This window comes from Vanacampus margaritifer, chromosome 6 (assembly GCF_051991255.1).
Source record: "Vanacampus margaritifer isolate UIUO_Vmar chromosome 6, RoL_Vmar_1.0, whole genome shotgun sequence".
Lineage (NCBI taxonomy): Eukaryota > Metazoa > Chordata > Actinopteri > Syngnathiformes > Syngnathidae > Vanacampus > Vanacampus margaritifer.
The window spans coordinates 18,848,650-18,876,563 of NC_135437.1; the positions used below are offsets into that span (position 1 = coordinate 18,848,650).

The 27,914-nt window shown below is 39.5% G+C and overlaps 4 protein-coding genes across 5 annotated transcripts; 2 read left to right on the forward strand and 2 right to left on the reverse strand.

Moving 5' to 3' along the window:
• Positions 1-602: 602 nt before the first annotated feature.
• neil1 (nei-like DNA glycosylase 1) lies at positions 603-4,255 on the reverse strand. Its single transcript, XM_077567650.1, has 10 exons — positions 3,927-4,255; positions 2,936-3,409; positions 2,742-2,861; positions 1,687-1,795; positions 1,516-1,609; positions 1,309-1,430; positions 1,210-1,237; positions 1,071-1,141; positions 820-1,015; positions 603-743 (listed from the first exon to the last, which is right to left on the reverse strand). The coding sequence occupies exons 2-10, from the start codon at positions 3,376-3,378 to the stop codon at positions 697-699; spliced, it is 1,230 nt and encodes a 409-aa protein (XP_077423776.1). The 5' UTR covers positions 3,379-3,409; positions 3,927-4,255; the 3' UTR covers positions 603-696.
• Positions 3,637-20,423, forward strand: sema7a (semaphorin 7A (JohnMiltonHagen blood group)). 2 transcript variants are annotated; one of them, XM_077567649.1, is made up of 16 exons: positions 3,637-3,785; positions 7,227-7,449; positions 8,030-8,169; positions 10,327-10,368; positions 10,444-10,548; positions 10,663-10,744; positions 10,886-10,996; positions 11,820-11,962; positions 12,347-12,525; positions 14,040-14,148; positions 15,757-15,952; positions 16,194-16,306; positions 16,582-16,727; positions 16,831-16,889; positions 17,968-18,291; positions 19,971-20,423. In XM_077567649.1, the coding sequence occupies exons 2-16, from the start codon at positions 7,320-7,322 to the stop codon at positions 19,985-19,987; spliced, it is 1,896 nt and encodes a 631-aa protein (XP_077423775.1). In that variant the 5' UTR covers positions 3,637-3,785; positions 7,227-7,319; the 3' UTR covers positions 19,988-20,423. The 2 variants fall into 2 exon arrangements, with proteins under 2 accessions (XP_077423775.1, XP_077423774.1); XM_077567648.1 differs by lacking the exon at positions 3,637-3,785 and adding an exon at positions 4,722-4,865.
• On the reverse strand, positions 4,371-5,935 carry commd4 (COMM domain containing 4). The gene is made up of 8 exons (XM_077567651.1): positions 5,857-5,935; positions 5,594-5,665; positions 5,444-5,509; positions 5,325-5,364; positions 5,081-5,200; positions 4,917-4,997; positions 4,674-4,850; positions 4,371-4,580 (listed from the first exon to the last, which is right to left on the reverse strand). The coding sequence occupies exons 1-8, from the start codon at positions 5,857-5,859 to the stop codon at positions 4,540-4,542; spliced, it is 600 nt and encodes a 199-aa protein (XP_077423777.1). The 5' UTR covers positions 5,860-5,935; the 3' UTR covers positions 4,371-4,539.
• Positions 20,424-22,990: 2,567 nt separating the features above from the next.
• Positions 22,991-27,881, forward strand: islr2 (immunoglobulin superfamily containing leucine-rich repeat 2). The gene is made up of 2 exons (XM_077568784.1): positions 22,991-23,413; positions 24,652-27,881. Exon 2 carries the CDS (start codon positions 24,661-24,663, stop codon positions 26,788-26,790), a length of 2,130 nt encoding a protein of 709 aa, XP_077424910.1. The 5' UTR covers positions 22,991-23,413; positions 24,652-24,660; the 3' UTR covers positions 26,791-27,881.
• The last annotated feature ends 33 nt before the right edge of the window (positions 27,882-27,914 follow it).

Here is a 27,914-nt window from a genome sequence, read left to right on the forward strand (position 1 = left end):
CTTAAAAAAATAGTGAACATCTTTTTTTGAAGAAGAAAAGATTATTAAAAAAAAAGAAAAGATTATTGAAAATTAGGTTTTTGAAAAAAGATTATTTAAAAAAAAAAGGATCATAAATTAGGTCGTCAGGTGATTAAAAATTTTAATTGTAATTAATCACATAACTTCAATAGTTAACTCACGATTAATCACAAATTTTATATCTGGTCTAAATGTATAATAAAAAACTTTTTCTAGGTTTTCATACCTTTGTTAAAAAATGTTTAACTAACAAAAATAGTTTAAATGAATTGTTGACGTCCAAAGCCATCAATGGCAGTGAATGAGTTAAAATTTGGGCGTCAGGTGATAACATTTTTTTTATTTTTAATTAATTGCATGACTTCAATAGTTAACTCATGATTAATCACAAATTTTATATCTGGTCTAAATGTAAAAAAATATATTTCATACTCTTGTTAACAAAAGTGGGAAAAAAATGTAAAACTAATAGAAATAGTTCAAATGAATTTTGAACGTCTATAGCCGTCAATGGCAGTGAATGATTAATACTTCGGGCAACAGGATGAAGCTGTCAAAATGAAATGTGTGCATAAATGATGTCATTTTAATCCAGTTATTTGTTTTATTATTAAAAATATACAAAAAATAATAATAAAATAGTGTTCAAATCCAGTGATGGCTTCCCTTTTGTTTTTACTTGACATTTTGTCTTGGCAGTCTCCCGCTACGCCTCCGAGAACCTGCGAAAAAAAGAAGTGATGAGTTCACATCGCAGTATTTCAATATTTCTTCTTTGGAGTCTTTTGGAGTCTCAACCTTCTGCTGGCTCTGTCGTCGCCCTCCTACTCGCAGGCGATTTGTGTTCACGTTGTGGCATGTTCACTTTCAAGGATTTTGCAGTTCTTGGGGGTGTGGCTTCTTTTTGAGGCTCATCCTTTTTTCCTTTTGCCACTTTGACTTCCTTTTTGACCGTTTTTGTCTTCCCTGTGCTTTCGGATTGTGTGCTGGCACCCTATGATGTAAAAACACAGGTGTTACTTTGTAATCGCAAACCTGATGGTTTATACCTTTTTCTTGCTGGTGTAATCATGTTCCTCATCTTTTTTCATTCTCTTTTTGGCCTTTGGTGATTTAGAATCTGGTGGATGAGGAAAAACACATGGAGCTTTTTTTCCTGCCTTGATTTTTAGTCTGATATTTATTTACCTTTCGGAGCCATGGGGCCTGGATCACCCTGCAATTACAATATTTGTTTTAGTATCAGTAATGCTAGAAATCACACGGAATAGGAACGGCGTCACCTACTTTGAACCACATCGTCCTTCCATTGTGGTCACGTATCGATTTCATTCCGTCTACGTAGTAACATTGCAGCCAGGCCTCAAATGCGGAGTAGTCGGCTTTCTCTGGGTCGTAGCCTTTCCCGCCTACCAAATGAAGAAAAACAACCTTGTTGTTTAAACCTCTGAATCTGGGCTGGGAATGAACCTCGGTGATGTCATTGGCGCCCACCTAAACGGACCACCTCTAGGGGAACCGTGTGGCACAGCCGGAGTAGGTCGGCACGCTCGTCTTTCATTGTGATCTTTCGAGCTGTCGTCGCAGCCTGCAGAGCGTGACATTGTTAGATGTTGAAACATTTGATTTTGGGAGGGAGGGGGGGGTGCTAATGCTGAAGTTGACCTTTTGGTTCAAAATGTCATTCTTCGAAGGCTTCTCGTCTTCACAAGGGTCCTCTGACTCAAGGCCTTCAAGTACGGTGCGGGCAGGCACAAAAGGCGGGATGTTTGACCTAGAAATGTACAAATTGAAAGTATTTTGGGTCATTACCAGTTTCTATGAAATGTCATCAGTTTGTAGTTATTTTTTCAAAAAGGAAAATCCACAAGGGATGGTTAGAAATTATTGGTAAAACCTTCTTGTATATGATGGCTTTTTTTTTTACGGCTGAATTACTACATATTTTTAAAAACATGTTTGTCTGATTTAACATGGTTATTACCAGCATGAATAGTTTTTGATTTTTCATTATGGTCACAAAAATTAATGAGCCCTGTTCAATTGACCTGACTTATAGTTTTTATTTATTTATTTATTTCAATGGTGTGTAGTTACAATACTTGTTTAAATATAAACTGTTTAAAATATTGTTTAAACATATCCACTTACTGTCAGCCATCTTGAAAATAATGTTATGAGTTTTGTTTTTTTTAGATGACTATAATTAATACTAGTGAAAACAAAAAATTCACTCTCAAAAAATAATATTATTACATGACAAAGTAATCCATGATTTATAATATAAAAATGAGGTAGAAATTAGCCTCTGAAAAAGTAGTTTCCCGTATTGAAAGGTATTTGTTTGATGTACTTGATTTTTGATTGTAAATAGAAATTATTGAATAAATAATATAGCGCCAACTAATGGCAAGGAGGACTTGATGTCAGACCCTAAGTTTCAGTTAAAGGCCCGATACTGATACTTGAAGTCCGATTTTGAACTGCACTTTTTTTTTACTTTCAACTAACAGAATTCTTAAACATCTTTAGATACACCTAAGCAACTTAGGAAAGAATAATTTTTGTGATTTTTGTATGCATTGCTATTGTTGTTCCTAATACTGTGGGTGCCTCATTACTAATACATGACAGGTGCAAAAATACATTAGACTGAGTTGTCAGTAAGATGCATGTTATGTTACGTGTGTATCTTCTCGAAGTAGCCCATCCTCCTTCACCTGTAAAGAATTTCCGCCCTGAGATAGTTGCCGATGCCATTGAAGTACTTCTGATTGAGCAGGACTTCACAGATGGGCCTGTCGAAGGCACGCTCAGACAGGTGCGACACCACGTTCTCCCTGCAAAAACGTCACCAGCGTGTCAAGTCATTACGTTTTTAGATTTGACCTTTACGATGACATGCATCTCTAACCTGAAGCTTTCGTACTCAAACATGATGCAGGGTCCTCTGTCGGGCTGCCAGGTTCCGTGCGGCTGCCAGCTGCCGAACCTGCGTGCGTCCACGTAGCTGAGCACTTTGCTGGGCTTTTCTTTGGAATAAAAACACAGATGGGCATGTTTGGGCAGCTCGTCCTCCGCGGTGAAGCGGAAAAAGCCCGACATGCCAAAGCGAAAGACGATGTCCACGGGCTGCTGTGCCTCTTTGGCCTTTTTGTCATCACTCTTAATTGGCGTCAACGTGAGTTTCACTTCCTTCCCTCTGGAAGCGGCACTGATGCGGTACGCCTCGCAGGCGAATACCACTTCAGGACTCTTGCTGACGTCGGACTTTTTGACCGGGCCAGAAAACAGCACCCCCTCGCAAATTGTATTTACGAAGAGGCTGGCCAGGTGCAGCTCGGGTCCTTCGGGCATCGTTGTTGGAATGCACTCGGCTGTTATGCAACTGCACACAAACATTGGTTCAGTCAGGTTGCACTGATGTCCTTATGTCAGTACACTATTGAAAGCTGTTTCTAATGTGCTGCTCAGCGTGGTACAGTATGTTCCCACGTAAGGTGAAATTTGCGTTTGAACTTATATATAATTGATGTCATTAGATTATGCACACAAAGCTGCTTTATTCATGTGTGTATTTATTATTCTTACCACAGCTTTATTGCCTTGCTTTTCTGCAGCTGCTCGTTGACCTCAATGTGCCTCACTCTTAATTAGCGTTAGCGGGATTATCGAACCTAATCTTATCTGCAAATATTTTTTATATAGATTTCAACTTTCAGATGTGCGCTAGCCTATTTATGACGCCGCATAGAATCCTTCAGGTACATAACTTTCTCATTCAGACCACCACATGCATATTATGCACAATTTCCATACATGTTTGGTGATGTTAATAAGTAAAATATACCGTCTTTACTGTCGTTCGAAAACGACGTTGACAGTGCATGAGTTTAAAGACTTACCCGAACCAGGAAATAGACGTCACCGCTGCTGCAATATAACTTTAAGGAACAGTTCGCATAACTTGCGAGATTTTATTATCTGTTCGATGAGGTTCTGCTTGTCACGACCGCTTGTCTTACAGCATGCTTGTTACCAAAAATGTTTTGTAACGTTACCGCCAACGAGGCTTTCGATATCGCGAGATGTCCTTTCTGTAAAGATTCCCGTCCTCTTAATAGCGATGGTCGAAAGATAACATTTAAATTAAGTCATGCTAATATATCTAAAAAAAATAAATAATTTAACAATGTGAAAAATATAGGTTTAAAAGCCTTGCTTGAACCAGGCGGAAGCACATGAGTGACGGAAGCCGCAATGCATGCTGGTACATGTAGTCATAGTGCAGTTGTAGACATTTTGGCTATTTAAAGATAAAAAAAACACACTTTTTAATAATTTAAAAACACTGTATAAGTATTTTTATTACCACTACACCATGAATGTAGAAAATACAACTAAATATCAGTTCAAGTAACAAGCAGTACATTTAATTATCAAAATAAACAAGAAAAAATATATAACAATGGAAATGGCATTTGTTGAAATCAAGAAGGAGGGAATTAATTCTGCTGGTTATTGTAAAGCATTCATCATCGTCTGGGCTTGTTTGAGCTCTACAAGAAAAGCACCAAAAACAGATAATTATTATGGTATCATGAGGATAACTGATGGATGCTAAAATATTTGGAATTTGGTGCAGGACAAACCTGAAAGCAAGACTCTCAACTTGTCAGCAGAAAGTGAGACCAGAGTGCTTTGTGAGGAGCCCGACTCAGCTCCTTGAGCTTGCAGCTTTAGCTGAACGACCGCTTCGTTGACTTCCTTCATCTCGCTGGAGCTCAGAGTGTAGTCCACCCTCCAGGAGACTGCTTCCAGTCGACCCACTGAAATCCACAAGGGTGAATGTGTTTGTGTACTTTATCGGAAGTGAGCAATCGGATAATACTTACATCTCAAGCTGGTTTCTCGCAGTTTGTCTTGCACTGCGGAATGTTTATCTTCATACGACTTGCACAGTCCCATTGTGTGTTCTGAAAGAATGATCAATGGAACATCTCAAATTTGAATATTGTAATATATTTTCCCTGTGCTTGCGTCGAGTTTAGGGACCAACCTTTCGGTAGACCGAGCTGCTGCAGCTCACTGGACAAAGATTCACTGTCGACGTCATGCTTTGCCGCACTGGACAAAATAAAGCTGAGCACAGCAACACTGGCTTTAATGTCTCCACTGTCTGGAAGACAGATTATCACAAAATCCCGTTGCAGTCACAGCATTGCAGTCACAGAAAACAATATTAACTAACAGCATCATATAATTAGCAAGTAATTAGCATTTTCAGAAGGGAGGGCACTTACCAAACTTTGCATCAGCTGTAAGCTTTGTGACTTTGTCATACTAAAGAAAAGGTAGAGAGCACATTAATGTTGGTTATATGTTATGCGAACGCTAAAAAAAAAAAGAAAAAAAAACTTACATCAATATCATCCCCCAGCAGACCTTTCAGTACTTGAGCACAAAGGAGTTTCATTTTGACACTAGACTGGCATAACAAAGAAGACGATAAGAACATGGCATCATTTAAACGACAATGTGTGTCATTCTGATAAAGCCAAACAGTACTTACAATTTTCGCCAGCGTGCTGATTTCGGCAAGCACCCAATCGGGGCAGTCCAAATCTCCACAGAATCGGAACCGCTATGAGAGGAAAACAATCACATGAGCGACAGCAACTTGCAAGCAACAACTCCATTCTAGCCACTAGCTTAGATAACTCAGGACAAAACTATCGATCAAATGCACTTCGCATATTCAGAAAAGTTTCATTACACATTCCATTGCATTACTTGCCAAATACACGGTTAGATATTAAGAGAAGACGTGTTTACCATGGCTGGTTAACCGTCGACAACATGCGGAAGTGAAAAGGAAGTAGCTCATAACTTGGCACCTGATTGGACTATTCAGAGTAGGCGGGTCGTTCGTTCCACACTCGAGTGCGAAGCAAGGTTCTTCGATTTACGACGGGGTTCCGTTCCCACGGCGGTGAATTTGATCATAGTCTATCGTAAACCTTGCTACATTAACGGTTATACAGCAGTAAAGTCATAAAAACATAACATTTTTGTGACATAAAACCCCCCCCAAAAAAACACGACGTTTATATCCGTCAAACATTGTATAACCATCGTAAAGCGAGGAACCTCAATCTCTATGACAGTGTATTTCAGCATGAATGATCTTTTTTTTTGTTTACAGGACCAGTCGAGATTTTTTTTCTTAAATATAGGACTTAATCCGTTTGTTTGTTTTTCCAGGTTAGATATACACAATAGCACTTAATGGTGAACGAGTAGATAACAACCTTGACTTCAAAATCACCATACTAGCTATTACATAAGCAGAGGTTTTCCTTTGCAATTGCACGACACACCCTAATCAGTATCTGGACCACACAGCTCTCTGTCACGCCAAAACCAAATATAACCCTAATTGTAGAAGTTAACACACTTAAGTTAATTACATCATGACTGCATACTTCATCTAATTTGACAGGTTAAGACTTGGCTGCGGAACAACTACTCAGTCACATGAAAATTGCATACAAAGAATGAGAAATACTGATAACTTATTGTAAAAAATGAAATAAAAATGAAACATAAAATTATAGTCTGAATGGAAACATCTTTGTACCCAAATGAAAGAGATGAAGCCAATTAAATATACAGTATTCCATATTTCATGTGAAATAATGCCTTAAATCGTCCATCAATTAATTAAATAATGACGCATGTGCTTAAATATTTATCTTGAAACTTTCATTTATGATTTGTATCTAACTTGTATCTTTATTTATTGTTCTGTTTCAAACAAAATACAATATAGAAGAATAGGGTTTGTCTTGACAAAATCAGGGTTTTGAAATTACAATTCGAATTAAAATAGATAATTGAAATGTTAACTTCATCTCATGTTGAAGTTGGCCTGTTTTTTTATGAACATACAATTCCAACTTTTGAGCCTAATGTATTCTAACCGCACTTCGACATGATTCATTGTTGTTGTTTTTCAAAATGGTCATGGCTACACACAAACACATTAAAATGACATGAAAGCCTTTCTGAGACGTTGATACCTTTTTTATTTGCAATAAATCAGCTATTATGTAACATCCACTTTACTCTGGTCAGTCTGGCTTTTAAGTAGTTTGTTTGGGAAAGTCGGGCAGTTGTTCACATTTTCCTGTGTTTACAAACAGGGGGCGTGTTCGAGCATGAGTCAGTGCGGAGTATAGAAGTGAGGACCTGCGCGGATGTGGACCAGTCGCTGCGGGAAAACCACGCATAAATGAATGCACAAGATGAAGCTAATTCCAAATCTTGTCCTGTCTTTTCTGGCACATTTTCACTGGACCCTCCACGTCAGTTCAGAGGACACGCCGACCGTTGGATCTAGAAATATTCCCAGACTACTGAGCAAAGGTAAACCACGAATACATTTTATGAGATGATGATATAAAGAAATAAGCGGGAAATGTGTTAAATGTAGTCATGAAAATTGTATAATAAAAAGATTGGCACCTATTGGCCACAATATGACATTATGAGATCTAAAGTAAAAGATACAAAAATACCGGTAGGAGTTCATTGTGGTTATAGATCAGAGATGTAGAGCTGAGAAAAGTTCCTAATATTTTGACCTTCTTTTTATGAAAACGTTGCCAAAGTAAAACTATATAGCATTGTTAGATTACCACTCTATTCGTGTTGATCAGGTGTTTTCATTGTAGGCTAATCCCAAAACGTCTGGCATTTTTTCCCCACCAGGAATCTTAAGAATTTGCACAAAATTCACACAAATGTATGAAGGTGAACATTTTGAGTCTCATCCAATTGGACTGTTTGACCTTGGCGGAGGTTCACATTCTGCTGATAGGCAGAATTGTTGACACAGCTGTACATGGTGTGCCTGATGTTTTGGCCAGCGTCCGCGGTCCAGTTTCACCTTCACTGACTTCCTTGAAGAAAATAACTGATAGTCTGCTGCTGCTTTATCTTCCAGATGTCATCAGAGGAACGTTTGACTACCCAGTCTATCAAAACCACACAGTTTTATTTCATCACGAAGACTCTGGGGAGATTTACGTAGGAGGGACTAACTTTGTGCTCAAGCTTGACTTGGATCGCTATCAAATCGCTCAGGTGGGTGCCACTTTTATCTTCTGCTCACTTTTCCATGCACATCAGCTGCGAGATTTAGCGTGGAGGAGGCGGCAGAGTTGTTGGTGCAGCCGGAGAGATAATTGGATTGCACCGATAAAGATTACACAGTGGCTCATCATGGCTGATTGTCTAATGACAGCTGTAGCCTTTGCCAAGCTGCGCTTTCATTCAGCAGATGCTGATCAAGTGCTGGTTACGAGATGCCAGCATACAAAATGCTTTGTGTCCAATTCAGGGAAGGCGGGGTTTACCCTTCTGGGCCGGTTCGGCCAGTTCGGGTCTGGTGGTCCTGTTTGCCAGCGCAACCGACCACGAGAAAAAAAAAAAAGAAGCAGAAGAAAAATAGTTGGGAAAGTAGTGTAGCGACCAACTCCTCTCTTGGCTACTAAGAATAGGAATAGGACACGCCCCCTCAGATTTATGAATAATGAGGACCACAATTTGTCCCCTCAATTTTTGCCACAAAAAAACGAAAAAAACAAACACACAAAAAAACGCCAGTTAAACAGAGAACACTACTGGTGCGCTAGGTAGCTTAAAAAAGAATGTTGTGATTCTTAGAATTTGAATTTTGATCTCCTCTCTTCCTGAAGTCTCCTAAACGTTTTTCAACAAGGTCCACCGAGAAAAATGCAAATTTGGGAATCGCGAGCCACAAATTTGTAGTCAGCCTACTTTTTGCTCAAGATTAATTCAATGTTAAATCCTCTCTAATCCTGCTTTTTAAACCTACAGAAAGCAACAACTGTAGATTCCTTTTATAATGTACATCTTTGATCATTTATTAATATGTGTATTGTGAGACGATACGTTATGTTTGTCTGGAAAACCTATGATTTGTTTACTGTAAACAAGCAGAGGAATCGGCACACTGAAACCGTGGAATATTTTTGCTCTTTCTCTCTCAATATATTACATGTTTTAAAAAATACCATCATTGGCATAGGGTGGAATTTTCTCATTGAGCCATAAATGTTGCATCATCAAAGGAAGAGAGACATTTGCAACACATCAGATTGGTCAATAATTTGTCAACATAAAAGGATGAGTTAGCAACATTTAGCAACTCATTTGTCGACGTGGGAGTGTTTTAAATTTATGCAACAGTGGGGACATCTTCTGTTCGCACCCGCCTTTAAATCATCCTGCAGATTCTGTGTTGTATTTTAGGTGTGGGTTTTGGCTGAAGGCTACCAGTCCAACTTTTTGTTGTTGTTGGTGTTGACTGTTAAGATGTATGCTTGAGGTGGCGCACTTCCGCTTCAGCTTCAGCCTTCTTGTAGTCACGTGAATGTTTTGGGCCAAAGTTGACTGCTCTCTTTAAGTGTTCATAATCCCGCCACCTTGACTAAAGCCACGTTTCCATCTGAAACACGCACAAAGCTGACTGTTGACACCACCATGTAGATTTATACTTCACTTAATGGCAGAGGTGCCATAAAACGTTGTGATTCTGGGCTAGAATTCATCAAGGTAATGCTTTTATTCCACTTGACATTACCTTAACTCATTCACTGCCATTGGCGGCTACAGACGTCAAAAATTCATTTAAACTATTTCTATTAGTTTAAATTTTTTTCTACTTTTGTTAACAAGAGTATGAAAACCTATATTTTTTTATTGTATATTTAGAACAGATCAAATTTGAGTTAACTAGTGAAGTCATGCGATTAATTACGATTAAAAATTTTAATCACCTGACACCCCTAATTTTTAATCATCTTTTTTTTTTTTAATAAATAATTATAATAATTTTTTTCCAATTTTTAATCTTTTTTTTTTTTTTTTTTAAGAAAAGATTATTAAAAATTAGGGGCGTCAGGCGATTACCATTTTTAGTCGTAATTAATCGAATGACTTCAATAGTTAACTCACGATTAATCACACATTTTATATCTGTATTTCTATTTAAAAAATGTTTTCATACTCTTGTTAACAAAAGTGGGAAAAAAGGTTAAACTAATAGAAATAGTGCAAATGAATTTTTGACGTCTATAGCCGTCATTGGCAGTGAATGAGTTAAGTGCCGTTCGAGGCAAACGTTGAGCATTTAACAGCAAAACAAGCATCCATTTGCACGCACTGCAGATTCTTTCATTAGTTTTATGTCACCAACGTGCAGTATATTCCCTGCAGAAAATCCATCTGGAGGTCACAAGGGAAGAGCCGTGCCAGCAGGTTGGTAACCATGAAGATGACTTTAATTATGTGGTGGCGCTTGTGTGTGTTAATAACACTCTGCCTGCTGTGCAGGATCCTTGTGAAAATGTCATCACTGTCATCCAGAGGTTTGGGGACGATCTGTTTGTCTGCGGGACCAACGGACTCAGACCTCACTGCTGGAAGTTTGTGAATTCTGTAAGTCTGGTTTGAGGAGCTGATGAAAGCGTTAATGAAGAAACCAAGCTAATTTGTGGCCGATTTAGAGCAGATTTGCAATGTTGACTGTCAAACATCCCGTTCTACTTTCAGTCCGCTAACGTGACGGAGCATCAAGACGGGACGGGCATCTCTCCGTTTACGTACACACAGAACTCGCTGTCGCTCACAGTTGGTATGTTAAATGGAACCTCTTGCGTGCTTCTTCAAGTCGTGATGTCGAAATGTGTTGATGTGTCATCTCTGTGAGCGGTGTAGAGTTAAAAGGTGGCTAATAGAGTGGCGCCGTCTGTTTTTGTGTCTGCTATTTTTTAAGAGGGGGATCTGTACGCTGTGGCCCCGCTGGATAAGGACGGAAGCTACTTGCAGTTCAGAAGGAAATCGGGAAGGAGAGCTAATGTGTGGATGTATGACGGTTGGCTCTCGGGTAAAAAGTTGCATCACAACATTCACAAGCGTTTAAATCAAATACAAATCAATTATGACAACGGTGGCATTTTTCGAGGAACATTAAACAGAAACACACAACACAACTAAGTTATCCACTAGCTTAATGCTAACACATAATGGGAATTGCCATTGACTGGCTAATAAATAGCATTAATAGTTGCGATATTTCAACTCAAACAGTAAATCATTATGTATAGACTGACAATATAGCAATACTCCCAGGCATATATTCTTTATCCTCAGTAAAAAAAAAAAAAATATTATTACTGCAACTTACTGAGTCACACCAGAAGGAGCAGCGCAAAGTCCATTGAACTGAAAAAAGTGGCAAAAACTGTTTCAATCTTTACATTTTATTTAATTGTATCAATGCAGTTTGTTTTATAAACTACAATGTTAAAGTGTGCTATTTTTCTTATTAAAAAAAAAAGCATTACTTTTTTTTGTCAAGGTTATTAAAAGTGATTACAATTTGCAGTTTTGGTCCAAATTAAGCCTGAATGATTATGAAAAATAATTTAATTGCAATTTTTTGAATATTGCGATATGATGATTTAATATGATTATTTTTTCCTATTTTGAAAACAAACACAAGCAATAAATTAATCTATATTATGATAAACAGTTTTATTATACATAAATGTGAAAATCACCCGTGACCCCAATGAAGGCAAACGTTATAGAAAATGGATGAGGGGAAAATTTAATTATACCTTCTGCTGTATATCATTGTGTTGCACACGTCATAGAGATGATGTCCTTTCCTTTGGCTGATCAGTATCGATGTTGTCCTCCTACAGAGCCCACGTTTGTCTCCGCCTCCTGGGTGAAGCGGAAAGACGACCCCGCCAATGAAAAGATCTACATCTTTTTCCGCGAAAAGAACTCCGACCACAACCCGGAAGCCGATCCGTGGATTTCCAGAGTGGCCAGAGTTTGTAAGGTACAACAGACACCGACTCAGATGACATCAGAATTCTATAGACCAGGGGTGCTCAAGTTGGGTCCTCGAGAGCCCCTATCCAGCCTGTTTTCCATGTTTCCCTCCTGCAGCACAGCTGAATCTAATGATCAGCTAATCAGCAAGCTTTGTAGAAGCCTGATAATGATCCTGATCATGAATCAGGTGTGTTAGTGGAGAGAAACATAGAAAACAGGCTGGATAGGGGCTCTGGAGGACCGAACTTGAGCACCCCTGCTATAGACTGTTTCCTTCCCAGAAAGCTTTCTGTGTCCGTGAGCTGGCGCCGAAAATGATTATAAAAACTATTGGGTCAGTCTTACATTTGCTACCTGGGCAACCTGCCACCTGTTTCCCATTTTCTAGACTGATGAAGGCGGATCAAAGCGATTTTTCCAGAACACGTGGACGTCTTTTCTCAAGGCTCGACTGGTGTGCGGATTCCCAGAGGAGTCCTTGTATTTCAACCGCCTGCAGGACGTCTACGTGCAGCATGCCGAAGATTGGCGGGACACGAGGGTCTACGCCCTCTTCACTAGCAACTGGTTTGACACTTTCCCTTACTTCTATTGCGTAGCGACCAAAAGTGGACGACTGTGACACTCAAAATGCAAGCTTGGCATTTATTTCTAAATGGAGACTAAAATAAATAGGATTTGCTCAGAGATATTGACTTAATGCTGATCCTGCATAATGGCTCATTGTAGAAATATATGATGTCATCAGTGGATTATTATTATTATTATTATTATTATTATTATTAATTCATTCACTGCCATTGACTGCTATAGACGTCAAAAATTCATTTGAACTATTTCTATTAGTTTAACATTTTTTTCCACTTTTGCTAACAAAAGTATGATAACCTAATTTTTTGAATTGTACATTAGAACAGATATAAAATTTGTGATTAATTGTTAGTTAACTAGTGAAGTAATGTAATTAATTACAATTTAAAAAAATGAATCGCTTGACGCCCCTAATTTTAAAAAAAAAAATTTAAAATGAGGGGCGTCAGACGATTAAAATTTGTAATCGTAATTATTCGCATGACTTAAATGAAAAAAAAAGTTTAACTAATAGAAATAGTTCACATGAATTTTTGACGTCTATAGTCGTCAATGGTAGTGAATGAATTAAGAGTAACATAAAAACTAATATTTTCAATAACAACATTTTATAAATATATAAAAATAAAAATTACTTTCAAACATATTTGTTCGCCTAATGTTGTGACCGATGCATTATTTATTTAATGAGGTAAAACATCTAAAAAATAAAAATAAAAATAAAAAACATGCTCAGGCCATCTGTTTCCTTCTCATACTCAAAACAGCATTTAAAATGTCATGTTATGTTTCTAAGGAAATTCATTGCAACCGTGTTCTAATATCACTAGGAAAAATTGAGAAGTCTAATTATGTAATGTCATAACTAGTCAGGGTGGTGCAATCTGTTCCTCCCTCCCATGAGTATGACTCAAGAACGCTGATTATCAGAGGTTGTGTTTGAATTTAGGATTTACAGTATATGACCAATGACACAACATGGCGCTAATGCCACATTTATACTGTGTTCATGGCGGCACGGCAATCACGCGTCAGGCCGCCGTGGATGTGACATGATGCAGACGGCACCGGCGGTGATTGCCGTGGATGCCTGAAAAATATACCTGTTGGCTGCATGCAACAATGCGTAGCAGTGTGTAATACTCGGGAGTAACAAAACTAGGAGGTAGTCGGGAAACGTATTTACTCAGCAACTCACAATCCGTTTTGTCATGCTACATCAGAATGGTCAGAAATATCTTTACTGGCCAAGTATGGGAAAGCTTACAAAGAATGGATCTGCCATAGCAACAAGCAACGATAACCAAAATAACATTTACACTATGTTCCAACTTTATTTTGTTACTATAAAGCAAGAACAAGCTCTGTCACTATTTAGCTTGTCCGTTCAGTTCTTTGCTACATCTTCTTACCAGAATGACTGAAAAATAACCCACCTAATTGATTCCTTTGAATCCCTTCACATTTGAATCATTCCGTCCATCTTACAGGAACGCCACTGCAGTCTGTATTTATTCCATGGAAAACATCGAAGGCATTTTTGACAACTCCACCTTCAAGGGCTATGACAAGGCTGTTCCAGAACCAAGGCCAGGAACTGTAAGTGTTATTTTGGGTTTGTTTTTCCTGACTCAAATTTGTTGTAATGTGTCACAAGTGGTTAAGCCGCGTGGGTTTGACAAAAGATGGAAGTATTATAAGTGGGTGGCTATGAGGAAAATGTTTGTGTGCATCACTGCTTCCCACAAAGGGGGTGGTTTTGAGCTTCACAGTAAGGCCTCCGCCAAGGCTTAGACATTCATTAGGTGTGAGTGACAGCTATGATTGAGGATTTTACTGGCCAAAAGGAGTTGACTTGAATAAAGTCCTGTGTATGCACAGACACCAAATCAGATTCGATTTGCAAGTCAGTATCTGAACATTTGAATTGTTTAATGATTTTCTGTAGAATTTAAATTGTTAAATTACATATAAATTGTCAATGTGTGGCTTCCCTCCAAAATGTAAAGAACTTTTATCTACTATCAGATTTTGTTTAGGCATCTACAGCGGCTGGATTTCTCATTAATAATATTCAATATGTAATTATTTTCACACACGTACGTACATGCTTTGCTCTAATTGGATTACTGAAAGCAGCTTTCTTTTTGGTGATATATTGGCGGCGGTTTCGGGTCTATAAATTGTAAAGCAGAATTCACCAAGCGTTGGTGACTCACACCAGCACAATGAACAGCAAGCCTGTATAGGCTTTTGAGGCTTCACATTCAATTGGATTTGTTGGGTTTATTTTTTTATTTTATTTTTTTTGCCCAACGATTGGATGCGGTGGGTTCATTATAGTATATTCGACCCAGCAGATTGAGATGACGATTACATGTGTTGGGTTAATTATTTTTGACCCAACAGATTATATTGAAGATTGGATATGTTGGGTTAATTATTTTTGACCCATCAGATTGGGTTAAAGTCTGGATTTGTTGGGTTAATTATTTTTGACCGAGCAGATTGGGTTGAAGGTTGAATGTGTTGGGTCAATTATTTTTGGCCTAGTAGAGTGGGTTGAAGATGGGATTTGTTAAGTTAATTATTGTTGACCCATCAAGTTAGGTTGAAGATTGGATGTGTTTTTGTTAATTAATTTTTTCACATTGGGTTGAAGAATGGATTTGTTGGGTTTCTTATTTTTGACCCAGCAGATTGGGTTAAATATTAGATTTCTTGGGTTATTTTTTTTATTCCAGCAGATTGGGTTGAAGATTGGATGTGTTGGGTTAATTATTTTGGACCCAGAAGATTGGGTTGATGATTGGATTTGGATGGGCTGAAGCGCTGAAGCTTGTGACCCTTGTGAGGAAAAGCGGTTAAGAAAATGGATGGATGGATGGAATCTCAAAAAGCATTGATGCATACCACTGCATGGCTCACTGAGTAACACCAGTGACTTTGGGATCAGGGTTCAAGTCAGAGTCAGGGCACATAGCCCACCTGCAGAAACTGAGTGGGCTTTGTGAGGAAGGTAATCCAGTGTAAAAATAGTGTCAAAGCTATCACATGAGTGACTTGCTGGGTCGAAATATCCCAATATTATCTCGGTCCCTTTTGGGGCCAGCACTGGGTTACCTATTTGGGTTGAATTTTGACCCAGAGTGTGATGATGAAGATGATGATGACCAAAACACCAAACAAGTGTGTCTTGTGTTTCAGTGTGTACGCAACAGCCGCGCGCTGCCGCTTGCCACCGTCGGCGTGGTGAGGGATCACCCCGAAATGAGCGACTGGGTCCACTCAGTGCACTACACGAGTCCATTCTACGTCAGCAACAACAACTACACCAAAATAATTGTGGACCGTGTCAAAGCGGCGGACCAGAACATGTACAACGTTCTGCTGCTGGCCACTGGTATGTCCTGTTTGCTGCATAACAATGCACTTGTGTACTCTTTGACTATTTTTAGTGCTTTCTTGGCCTTATTATGTCTACATACAACAAAGTCAAACACATCCTGTGTCTCATTCCAAATATAGCCTACACTACTGTGCACCGCTATCTTTTGGGTTTCAATGATCGTTGCTCTGAGTTAAACGGACAGTAACATTTTTCCACATTATTTGACTTTTAATATGGTACTTTAACCCTACAGACTCTAGGAAGATCCATAAAATTCTAGAGTCGGGATCCGAACCTTTCATCATCTCCCAAACGCAAATCTCCAGTAATTCCAGCATACAGTCGATGAAACTGGACTCCAAGAAGGTACAGCTCATCAAAATCTATTTGTAGATCTGACGTTGTTGTTGTTCTTGAAATGTTTATCTTCCCGTGCAGTTTCAGCACAACTACTGAGTGCTTTTTTTTTTTCTCGACCACAGTTTTTAGGGTTAGTTTTGTTTTTTGTAATGTATGCAAAACACTCACAATTGTGAACATGTTGTTAAATGAAAACATCTATGAGGGTGCAAAGCTGACGTGAATGTATGGATTGTGCAAGTGTGCCTACTAATTGTTTTTGTTTTTGTTTTTTTGCCTAGAAAAAACTAGTAGTAAATTTTGCAGAGAAAGTCTATGTGGTGGACCTCCTGAGTTGTGATGAGTATAACAAATCCTGCGCCGACTGTGTTCTTGCTCGTGACCCGTATTGTTCCTGGACTCCATCTGGATGCACCCCAACTGTCCCGTAAGTCTAAAACATATAAGAATGAATCAAGATCTACTTGTTGGCTTTGTATGAAAGAAATAAAATTGACTGATGGTTGAACGTATTTTTGTTTATTCTGCAGTGAGGGCATTCAAAATGTTTTTGATGGGAAAACAAGTGTGTGTTCTGCATCAACATCAGGTAAGCAAATGCTGGATACAAAAACAGTAATCCCCTTCCATTGCTGGTTTGCGGTTCCACTATTTTGTGGAATTTTTTTTGGTGTTATTATAACTCACTTTTTATCTTTTTTGGGGGGTGGAATTACACTTTTGGCCACTAGGTGACAACACAGTTTAACACTGTTTAAATTTAAAAGAAGAGAAAACAGGAAGTGTTTCAAGCTCAGCCTAATTTTTGCTAAAGACATTAGAAATAAATAATTAAATGTCTCAAACCTTTATCATCCTATGTTTTAGGCCTACAAAAAGCAATGGCTATAGGTTAATTTTATAAAGTACATCTTTGCATATGAATATTGATATATATTTGTGAAATTATGAATTAACGTTGGAACTTTTAGAGAAAAACATGATTTTTGTTTGTGCCGTACTTATATCCATTGCTCTTCTTGCTCTCAATACATTAAATGTTTTTAATGTGTTTGTATGGAAGTGTACTGCATTCACTTGTGAGTAATTTTTGGGGGGTGTTTTTAAAAAGTATTTTTGTATTTAATTTTCAGCCCCCCTCCCCCCAGAGTATTCTTTCCTCTTTTTTAAATTACTTTTCAGTTTTTCTGAATAATATTGTATATATTTTGTTTTTGACTTTTCTGATTTTTGTTTTGTTTTGGAGTTTTTTTCTGAATAATTTACCCCCCTAACTAATCTTTTTTTAAATGTTATTTTTCTGAATATTTCTTTTTCTGTCTTTTTTTTTCTATTTTTAGGACTGTTTTTGTTTGGCTTTGTTTTTCTGGTTATTTTTAAATAACATAATATATATATATATATATATATATATATATATATATATATATATATATATATATATATATATATATATATATATTGTATATACTGTATAACACACACACACACGAAAAACTAGGGAAAAAAATCAATAAAAAATAAATAAATGCTCAAAACAAAAAGCTCCCTAAAAAATAGGCAGGAAAAAATGTCGTATTTTTTAAAGTGAATGCAATACACTTCTATATGTTTGTATTGTTTAAGAAGAAAAACATCCCTAAGCTTGTCCTTCGTATTTCTTTAAGACCAAAATCAAGTAAACCGGACCAGAAGAAACGCGGCGTCATCTGAAGATGAGGCTTCATTGACTCACCTTGCTGTGCCCAAGGGCGTCCCTTTTTATCTGTCGTGTCCCATTGACTCTTACCACGCCGTCTACACGTGGAGACACGGAGGCGAGAGCAGCCCTTGCCTCCAGATGCAATCCAACTGCCTGCTCCTCCTCCCCGACGAGAGACGCCGGACTGTCGACAGATACGAGTGCATCTCGGAAGAGAGGGACTATGTCAACGTGGTGAAGAGATACCGTGTCACGGAGCAAGGGGACCAACGTCCGAGTGGCAACCGAGGTAAAGCATCGGCTGTAGCAGCACAAACATTGTGGATCACACTTGGACTTAGCCATGGCCTGTTTTCTAAATGAATGCAAGCTACTGACTGAAAATGTGACATTTTCCACCCACATTCATCCAGCTAGGAAGCTAAAAGAATGTACAATTGATGTCATTCCTTCATACTAATCACTACTACTACCTATTAGAGAAGGCTTTGGTCCCATTTTGTGGCATTTTAGGGCATTACAGAAAGAGCCACAAAAACGCAAGAATGTGGCAGAGGAGTTCAACAAATAGTTGAGGAAAGGTTCAAAATAGTGAGCCAGGGATATAAGAAGAATAGAGTGCAGTTATAGCCAAATTTGAATTATTAAAAAAAAACAAGCATGTAAAATGAGGCTTCAAAATCATGAAAAAAAAAGGAGTGTGGAAACCAAACCCCGTTCAACTGTCAGCTGTCAATCAAATGCTATTACGAGCCACAAAATGGAAGCTACGTCATCTACCGACTGGAATATATCCCACAATTGCGGGGCTTTTACACGCTACAACAACGAGGCGTTCTAAAGTTCCACGTGCCAGTTATGTCGCTCAATTAGAAGAAAAAAAATCCCTCCCTTTTCCGCTGTTCTCTCTGTGATTTGCATGCACTCAGGCCGACAATGAGGCGTTCTAAAATTATGCATTTTCAGTGTGTAGGCGTAGCTAGCTAGCATGTCGCAGTTGCGCTCCCGATATAACTTTCCACTTCGGATACAATACAGATATCAATCTGATACCATATGAGCATGAATGATACGTGTTTTTATTTTTTTATTTATTAGTATGGTATGTTAGAAGTCATTTGATCAAGTGATACCATTCAAACAATGAACAATAGTCAGCAACAGTGGATATGAGAAAATATGAGCCATTTATTCCAAACATTTGGGTTCCATAAATTCAACCTTAAACATGAGAATGCATTGCACCTAAATAAAATAAATATAAAATACATGAAACGTATCCTGAGAAGCCAATAAAAACAAATTCTACTCATGCTAGGTTCAGATGCTGCCGGATCGAACAGCAAGAGCAGAGTATATCCAATTATTAGTTATTATTGGGGCTGGTATCGGACCGATATCCGATGTAAATATTGGATCAGGACATCCTAATGCTCAAGTTCTTATATAGTGGGCCATCACTGGGCACCGTTTTAGCAACGCCCCAAAAATGTAGACAAACCAAAATGGCAAAAAAGCAATGAAAATGCTATATCTCCACTATTCCGTATTACATAGTTCTCATTTCTTAGCAATTCTAGTCCAACATGTATAAACGTACTGTATTTAGAGACGAAACTCAGAATTCACTTTACCGGACAGGCCCTGATGCGCGACCATTTTGGCCTGGAATGGACCGCCTGAATTGGAGTTCTCTCGAACTAAAACAGCAGAAGTGCCAAACCATTGAATGTACAATATGTGATAAACACTAACACAACTCATGACCTATTAATCGTGTTAGCGTGTGATTAATTTTCTGCTAGCACTAAACTATAGTAGCCCTAACACTAAAAGTCAGTGGCTGGTCCGCCGTGATAGAGATGGCAGCGTAATGCCATGGACATCATTTTGCAAGTGATATTTGAAGGTGAAACTGAAGGAATTCCGTTGTGTGTGTGTGTGTATGTGTGTCCTCTGTGCCCTCAGCTCCACCCACACAGTGATTTCAGTGCTCAGCAAGTGCTTGTTCACAAACAGCAGTCTCGCACATGTTGAGGCAGGTGATTTAGTCGGCAAGGAGCAGTGCAGTCTGGCTCTCTCCCAGTCAATCGGGCGAGTGTATTGTGTGCAGAAGGGTGGAGGCAGCCCCCCCGAGTCCTTCGATGAATTTCCTTGTTTTGTTCCCCAACACCACCAACCTCTGCTGACAACAACTAACGGACAAGGAGGCCTTTGTAAACGTGCAATAAGGAAGCTTTTGTTACAGAGTAGACAATGTCCATCTAACCTCTTTATTAATATACATTTTAAGTTAACCACTAATGATCATGTTTACTGCACTGTTTGATGGATATTTATATCTGTGTGTAGATGATTAATATGATGAATTATTCTGTATACTCTATTTATTAGCAAATTAAATTTTTGGTACAAGTCTGACATTGACATTTATTACATTTTTTGGGGGGCTTTGATTTACAAGTACAGGCTTGAGATACTGTACAAACACAGTGATTCACTTCATAACAAGAAACAATTAAGGCTTCAAGCTGTTTTATTGCCACAGTTGAAGTTTACTCTCCAACTAGATATCAAACACATAGCTCAGCCTATCAGCTCCCTAGCTTAATGCTAATGCTAAAGAGCATCTATGTTGCAAAGGTGTGAGGACTCAAGCAGTCCAGCAACACATGAAGAGAGACAATATAACAGTACTCTCATATATTCTTGATCCTCTGCACAAAATGAGAGGAGCTGAGACATCTTAAAAACAGTAAATCCGTCCGTCTGTCTATCTTACATTATTGCAGGGCAACGAAAACTGTTTAATTATATTTTAAGTACAACATTATGATGCGCTATTTTTCGTCTGGAACGGATTAACAGTATTTACATTCATTTCAATGGGAAAAGATGATTTGAGATACACAATCTCGTGCATCTCTTGTTTTCTCTTTTGTGCAACTGATGTCTCACTCTACAACGTATTGTTGGCTGAGAGCATGTGAGTATGTATCATGCCACCACCCACACCCCTCCTTGTTTTGCATGTTGTCTCCAAGCAAAGTCACATGAGGATGGTGCACAGAGACCTCGAGGGACCCACCTGATGTCAACTATCAAATGCATGGCAAGTCATCTTGTTGTGCCAGCTCGTTGTTGTTGGCGTGAACTCCCAAAGAAATGATACTGAACCATCTGGGCAAACTGACAAACTTGCATTTGGAAAGCTTATTATTAGCCTTCATTGATAGGATTGCGAGCGGTCTTGCTTGAATAAGCACATTGAAGATCCTCAACCTCTTCACTGTCATCAGCTGTAATTCTACATGGCGCTGCACGACAGCCCGTACTCTGATGCAAGGCCGGCAAACGTAAATAGACCTTGAATCTCCGGGGGATCGGCCACTGTTTAGGGTAACAAATTGTCCTGTTTCCTGAGAACAGGAAGTACAGAAAGGAATTCAAAGTTAAGGAAAACGTTTAACAAAAAAAAACACATTTTGTTCCTTTCTAATCTCAAAAGTGCTTGTTATGATTGCAATACACTGTGGGACTACAAAAATTCTTTACACACCCAGTGAATGACGCGAATACATGTTGGCCAACATATGTAAAATTGGTTATTATTTAACAGTGGTGGGCTGCATGTGCATTTGGTATGTGGGCCTTTAGAAACCATCAATACTATAAAATAAAATAAAATAAAAAAGTAATATAACACCTTGTAATCTGGTGAAGTTAGAATCAATATTTATTAATTCAAAACTCATTTAAATTAAATGCTAATTGTATTAATGTGCTTTGATGGCTAGAGGCTTGTTTAGCTATAGTCAAACTTGTTTTTTTTTAAATAAGTTTTGCTCTGACTAGTTAGAGGACGGGAACATGCTGACGTCATCGAGGGCCAGCACTCTGACCTTGTGAGGACGAATTTAAAATAAAATAAAACAGTTTAACTGCTTGTATAGTTTTAAGTTATATCGGCCAACACTATTTCAGAACAGCCTGGGCAGATTAGATTGACATGTCAACACATGGCTGCAATCTGACTGGACAAAATAAAAATCTAAAATCGTAGAAGTAGTGCAAACAAGAGAAACGTTACAAAATGAAAAGACTTTTTGGGAGTAAATTGGGGGAGGGGAGCAATATATTTTTGTATATTTATATTTTAACAGCAGGGGTCGTTGTCGTCCTATATAACAGTTACAACTCATAATGTGAGGATTCACACCAGTCAGACGTTTGAAATATTTTTAAACCAACACTGTGACTCTATTATTAATAAATCCTATTCATTGTATCGGTGCACAAAATTCCAGTTGTACAAGTCATTTTGTTCTATTACATGCACATAAAGAACACTTCATTTGGTATATCTGATCCATTACAGGAGCTGATATCAGAAATTGAGACAATTATCAATTTAAATTGATACTGACAGAAATGTTTTTAACAATATGTTTATTTTGTGGGTTTGTGATTTAAAGTAGTGTCGAAAATGGTTAAGAGTATGGATTGAAAACAAATACAAGCAGGTGTAATAACACCATATTACCAGTAGGTGTCACTGCTTGCTGAAAGAACTTTTAAATGCAGGGCGAAGATCACCCGCCAGGCCGCCACATTAGGTACGCGATATCTATTCCGATCCACTAACTGTACGTTATCATAAAAAAAAACTGATTTTATGAAAATAATCTTGGAAAATGGTGTGTAGAACTCTTTTTTCTTTTTTTTAAATTGCTGTTATTAATTGTGCATGTGAATGTACAGTAAAAGGAGCAGTGATGCGTGTACAGATCTACAAAATTGCATACTGTATTACAGTACATTGCACGAATGTGATAAATTCATGAGCAGCAGGTGATTACATCATCCAAACATGTTAATGCCGTTATTTCTAACACATGGTAATAATTGTGCATGCTGACTTTTTATGTTGTTGTGAAATGTTGCTCTTTTCGTCTCTATCCAGACACAAAGGGGCTACAGGCGAGCCGAATGAGGTCAAAGATTATGTTTAGGTCTGGCTGATCAATTAATCATCAAGCTCTTCAATTATGAATTTGGTTGGAGGACGCCGAGCTGCTTTATCTTTAATCGAGAAGAGGCGCGCGGGATGTGGGGAGAGGCTGCGCGCTCCCGACGACGCCTTTGCTGGCTGCGCCGCGACGGGAGCGCGCGCAGAGAATCCGACACTTGCAGCAGAACGAGAGAGAGGGAGAGTGGGGGGAAAATCACCCACGGACCGCAAACTGCTCACCGGGACGAAAAAACATGTTGCCCCCGACGCCCCCATCGCTGAAAAAGTCATGTAAAATGATCCAATCGTGAGTTTTTCTTTACTCCACACTTTTGAAGCTTTTTGACTGAAAAGTGGACTGTGATTGAGAGGAAGCGCGATTGAAGTTACCATTGAAAAGGTAGGTTCATTCAAAATACCATTTATGTGGCAGTTAATGTATAGGAAGGAAAAAATGCATTGTTTTAAAGAATGGAAATGATGGAACTAGGGATAATATGACACTTTAAATGACTTAAAAAAATGCTTTGTAGTGTTCATTTGTGCTTGAGCTTTTTATGAAATCTATTCGATATGAAATTTCAATGGGCTGAGGACTAGTGGGCTGCATCACAGTTTAGCGGTTCAGGGTTCGAATCTGAGCGTAATTTGCATGTTCTCCCCATGATTGTACAGGACTCTGTTTGATTTCAAATGTACAATGTGACTGCATGCAAATGGTTGATTGTCTATACAGGCTAGCCTTAAACCAGGGTAAAAATAAATAAATAAATAAATAGGGTCAGAAAATAGACTAGCAGGTCAACCCAATATTTGACCAAAATTGGGTTATTTTTGACGCAATAGTTTTAAGAGTCAAGAGTTATGACTGACTGGCAAACAGTCTGTGGTGTACCTGGCCTCTCGCCCCAAGTCAGCTCGGGTGGGAACCTATGAGGTCAAGAGCTGCATGAAATGGAAGATTAGCATTGGAATATTTTTAATACAGTACACATTTCTGCTACCATCACTTTAAACATTTGGGTCAGCTTGGATAAAAAAAATGGACCAATTCACTCGTTGGGTCCATTTGGCCCAATTTTCAGGTTTGGTTTTTACAAAAAAATGAATAAAATAAAAATAATAATAAATCAAAAAATAACAAATGCATATGTTTTTTTTTTTTTTACTGTTTAATACAAAATGATCCAATTTTTATTTGTCTTTTTTTGTATGTCAGTAAGAAAAAACATATGCGTTTGTTTTTTTGTTTTATTATTATTTCTATTTTATTTTATTATTTTAATTTTATTTTATTATTTTTATTATTTTTTTAATACAAAATGATCCAATTTTTATTTGTCTTTTTTTTGTATGTCTAACAACCCAGAAAGTTGGGTTAAATTGACCCAAGCAATGGATCAGTCCATTTTGAATCCAAATTGGGTTATTTTTTACCCAAATGTTTGTAGACTGTGTAAATTGCCCCCCCCCCCCCCCAAAAAAAAACAACAAAAAAACAAAACAACAACAACAATACAAATAAATATATTTTTTTGTGTTGGTTTGTTTAAAAAAATCAATTTTTCTTCACTTTTGCTCATTCAATGGCCTTCAATGTGCATTTCTGGATAAAAATCTTTCTTTAATCACTCGCAGGTGCAGAAAATGGCGCCGAGGTTCGCGGTGCTCCTGGCTTTGTGGATCACACTGCTGGCGAAGGTGCGCTGCTGTCCAGAGCAGTGCACCTGCCAGGACAAATTCGCCCACCAGTTTGCCGACTGCGCCTACAAAGACCTGCTGGCCGTGCCCGTGGGTCTGCCCTCCAACGTCACCACCGTGGGCCTCTCGGCCAACAAGATCAAATCTCTGAAAAGCCAAAGCTTCGTCAACATCACCCAGGTCACCTCTCTCTGGCTGGCCCACAATGAGATCGTTTCCATCCAGACGGGCACTCTGGCCCCCTTGATTCAATTGCGCAATCTGGACATCAGCTACAACAAAATTGTCAACTTCCCGTGGGAGGACTTGCTGAATCTGACCGCCCTTCAGCTTCTCAAGATGAACAACAACGAGATGGTCAACCTCCCCAAGGACGCCTTCGCCACCCTCAAGGATCTGCGCTCGCTGCGTATCAACAACAATAAGTTCACCACCATCGTTCAGGGCACGTTCGCAACGCTGTCCTCCATGTCCCACCTGCAGATCTACAACAATCCCTTCTCGTGCTCCTGCAGCCTGGAGTGGCTGAGGGACTGGATCGCCACCACCAAGATCTCCGTCCCCGAGCCGAATTCCATTCTGTGCGAGGCCCCCGAGCTCCTGAAGGGTGTCATGGTTACAAAAATCCCCAAACTGGACTGTGAGGTTCCCATAGTCACAATAACCTTCCAGCCCGATATTGGCAGCGCGGAGCTAGTTGAGGGTTCCACGGTAGTCTTGAACTGTGAGACCAAGGGAAGTCCAAAACCGCTTGTTAGCTGGGAGGTGATCGCAGGGAATCAGAACTTCCTGTTCCCTTTGCCGTCCACGGGCGAAGCCGGCGACCTACCGATCAACGACAAAACCACGAACAATCGCTTCCTGGTTTTTCAAAACGGCACCCTGGCCGTCCCACGCCTGACGAAAAAGGAAGACGGGAATTACACCTGCATGGCGGTGAACGATCTGGGCAAGGCCGAGAGCACGGTGAAACTGTCCCCAGCGGTGAACAAAAAACACACAGCGGCGGAATCCACGGTGGACAAGATCCGCCCGTCCTACAACAAGCCCACTCAGCCCAAAAGCTCCAAAAACAACGTGATCAACTGGACCAAAGGCGAGGACAGGACCAAGATCAGATCCGAAGATCCCTCGGACAAACAAGACGGCGCCGACGTGGACGGGGTTTCTAAAGACCCCGTGTTCAGCAGGAAGTGCGGCGTGCGAGACGGCAGCGAATACGTCTCCAACCACGCCTTCAACATGAGCCTGGACGACCTCAAGCAGTACACCTTCGACTTCGGGGTCATCGCCCTGGAGGTGTCCGAGACGGAGGCCAAGGTCAAGCTGAACCCGCTGCAGCTCGCCCGCAGCAAATCCAACCTTCACCAGAGCCAAAGCGACAACGACGAAACGCTCGTTTTGCAGCCCGTCGGTCTGTACCAGTCGAACCCGGGGAAAGCCGGCCCGGACATGCTCTACATCTGCGTGGACACCGGAAACGGACACTCCATCATCAAGTGGTCCAACATCGAAGAGGGGGTCAACTCCTACCACTTCACCGGGCTGCACCCCGGCACCAATTACACGCTTTGTCTCACCTACGGGGGTCAGGACTGTCAAGTCCAAGTTGTCTTTACAACCAGGAAGAAGATCCCCTCCCTTCTCATTATCGTGGTGGTGAGCATCTTCCTCTTGGGCCTGGCCACCGTCCCCCTCCTGGGGGCCACCTGCTGCCACCTTCTCTACAAATACCAGGGCAAGACCTACAAGCTCATCATGAAGGCGCACAATCCCGACCAGATGGAGAAGCAAGTGACCGAAGACTTCCATCGCAGGACGTCCTTGGTGGAATCCGAGAAGACCTTCGACCCCAGCGAGATGGGCGAGGAGGAGGAGGGGGAGGGGGAGCAGCCGGAGGGAGAGGCCGAAGCCGAAGGCAGCGTGGCCACGGGATCCATCCCCGGGTCTTCATCCAAGACCAACCAGGAGGAGTTTGAGGTGGGCTCGGAGTACAGTGACAAACTCCCGCTGGGGGCGGAGGCGGTCAACATCTCCGAGGAGATCAACGGGAACTACAAGCAGCCAAGCCGCTGAGAGCCTTGTAAGATCCCCTTCCTTTTAATCCACAAAACTTGATTTATTTTCCGGCTTTTTTTTTTCTTGACCTCATAAAAAAAAGAAAAATAACTTGCCTGTCACTGAGATTGTAAGATTCTGCTGTAATGTTAAACAATGTCTTTACGAACCAAAAAGAGGCGCAAATTCACGCATGCGCAGAACATCGACAAGGCTGTTAATAGTTCTGCAATTACTCTACCAGTGTTTCCCAGCCTTTATTGAGCCACGGTATATATTTTACGTTAGAAAAGTCTCACGGCACAAACAAAAAAAAATTCCCCCCAAAATGTATATCCTATTTATTATAATGATGGATTCACAGCCAAGAGCATTTAATTGTTCTGCCTGTCACAGCTGGCATATAGATGAACAAAGATAAATCATACAATTGTCGGACCAATTATGTTAATTTCCCGCAGCACGTGTTGATCTTTCACACATTACGTGCAGCGCACAGTGGATGGGAATCACTGCTCTATAGCACAAATATAATCCAAAAACAAAAAAAAGGGCATTGACACCATAGGGATCAATTTTTTAAAGACATTTTAATAATCCGGTCGAAATTTAAGCCTCAGGTATTATTGCCGGATGGATGCGAAACGTTAAAAAAAAAAAAATCCGACAAACGGCTCCAAGGACTTTTCTCTGGATTTTTAATCCTTCAAATGTTTACCTAGATTTAACGTGATCTCATCCTACACGACGTGATGCTTTTAAATGTGCGACTGATCAGCCGAGCCATATTATATCGTCCATGGCATGATGCTGTTTTATTATCGTGTGCTTTTTCTTATACAAAGTGTAGTCCTCCTAGATGACTTTTATTGTTAGATGCTGTCAATCTGTACTGTGAACCATGTACATTTTTTTTAATTCGAATACGAAGTCCTCAAAACAAAAGGACGCAGGAGGAGCGTCCGTCGGCTTCTCCGTTCTTGTACTTTAATACTTAGTGAGGTTTTTGTGAAATATGTAAAACGGGGGGGAAAAAATGGTGAGCTTTGAATATTTTTTTTATATATCATTTCTTGTAAGTGGAATTAATAAAACATTTGAAAAATGGATTCTCTGGAATTTTCATTTACTTTGCAGACTGT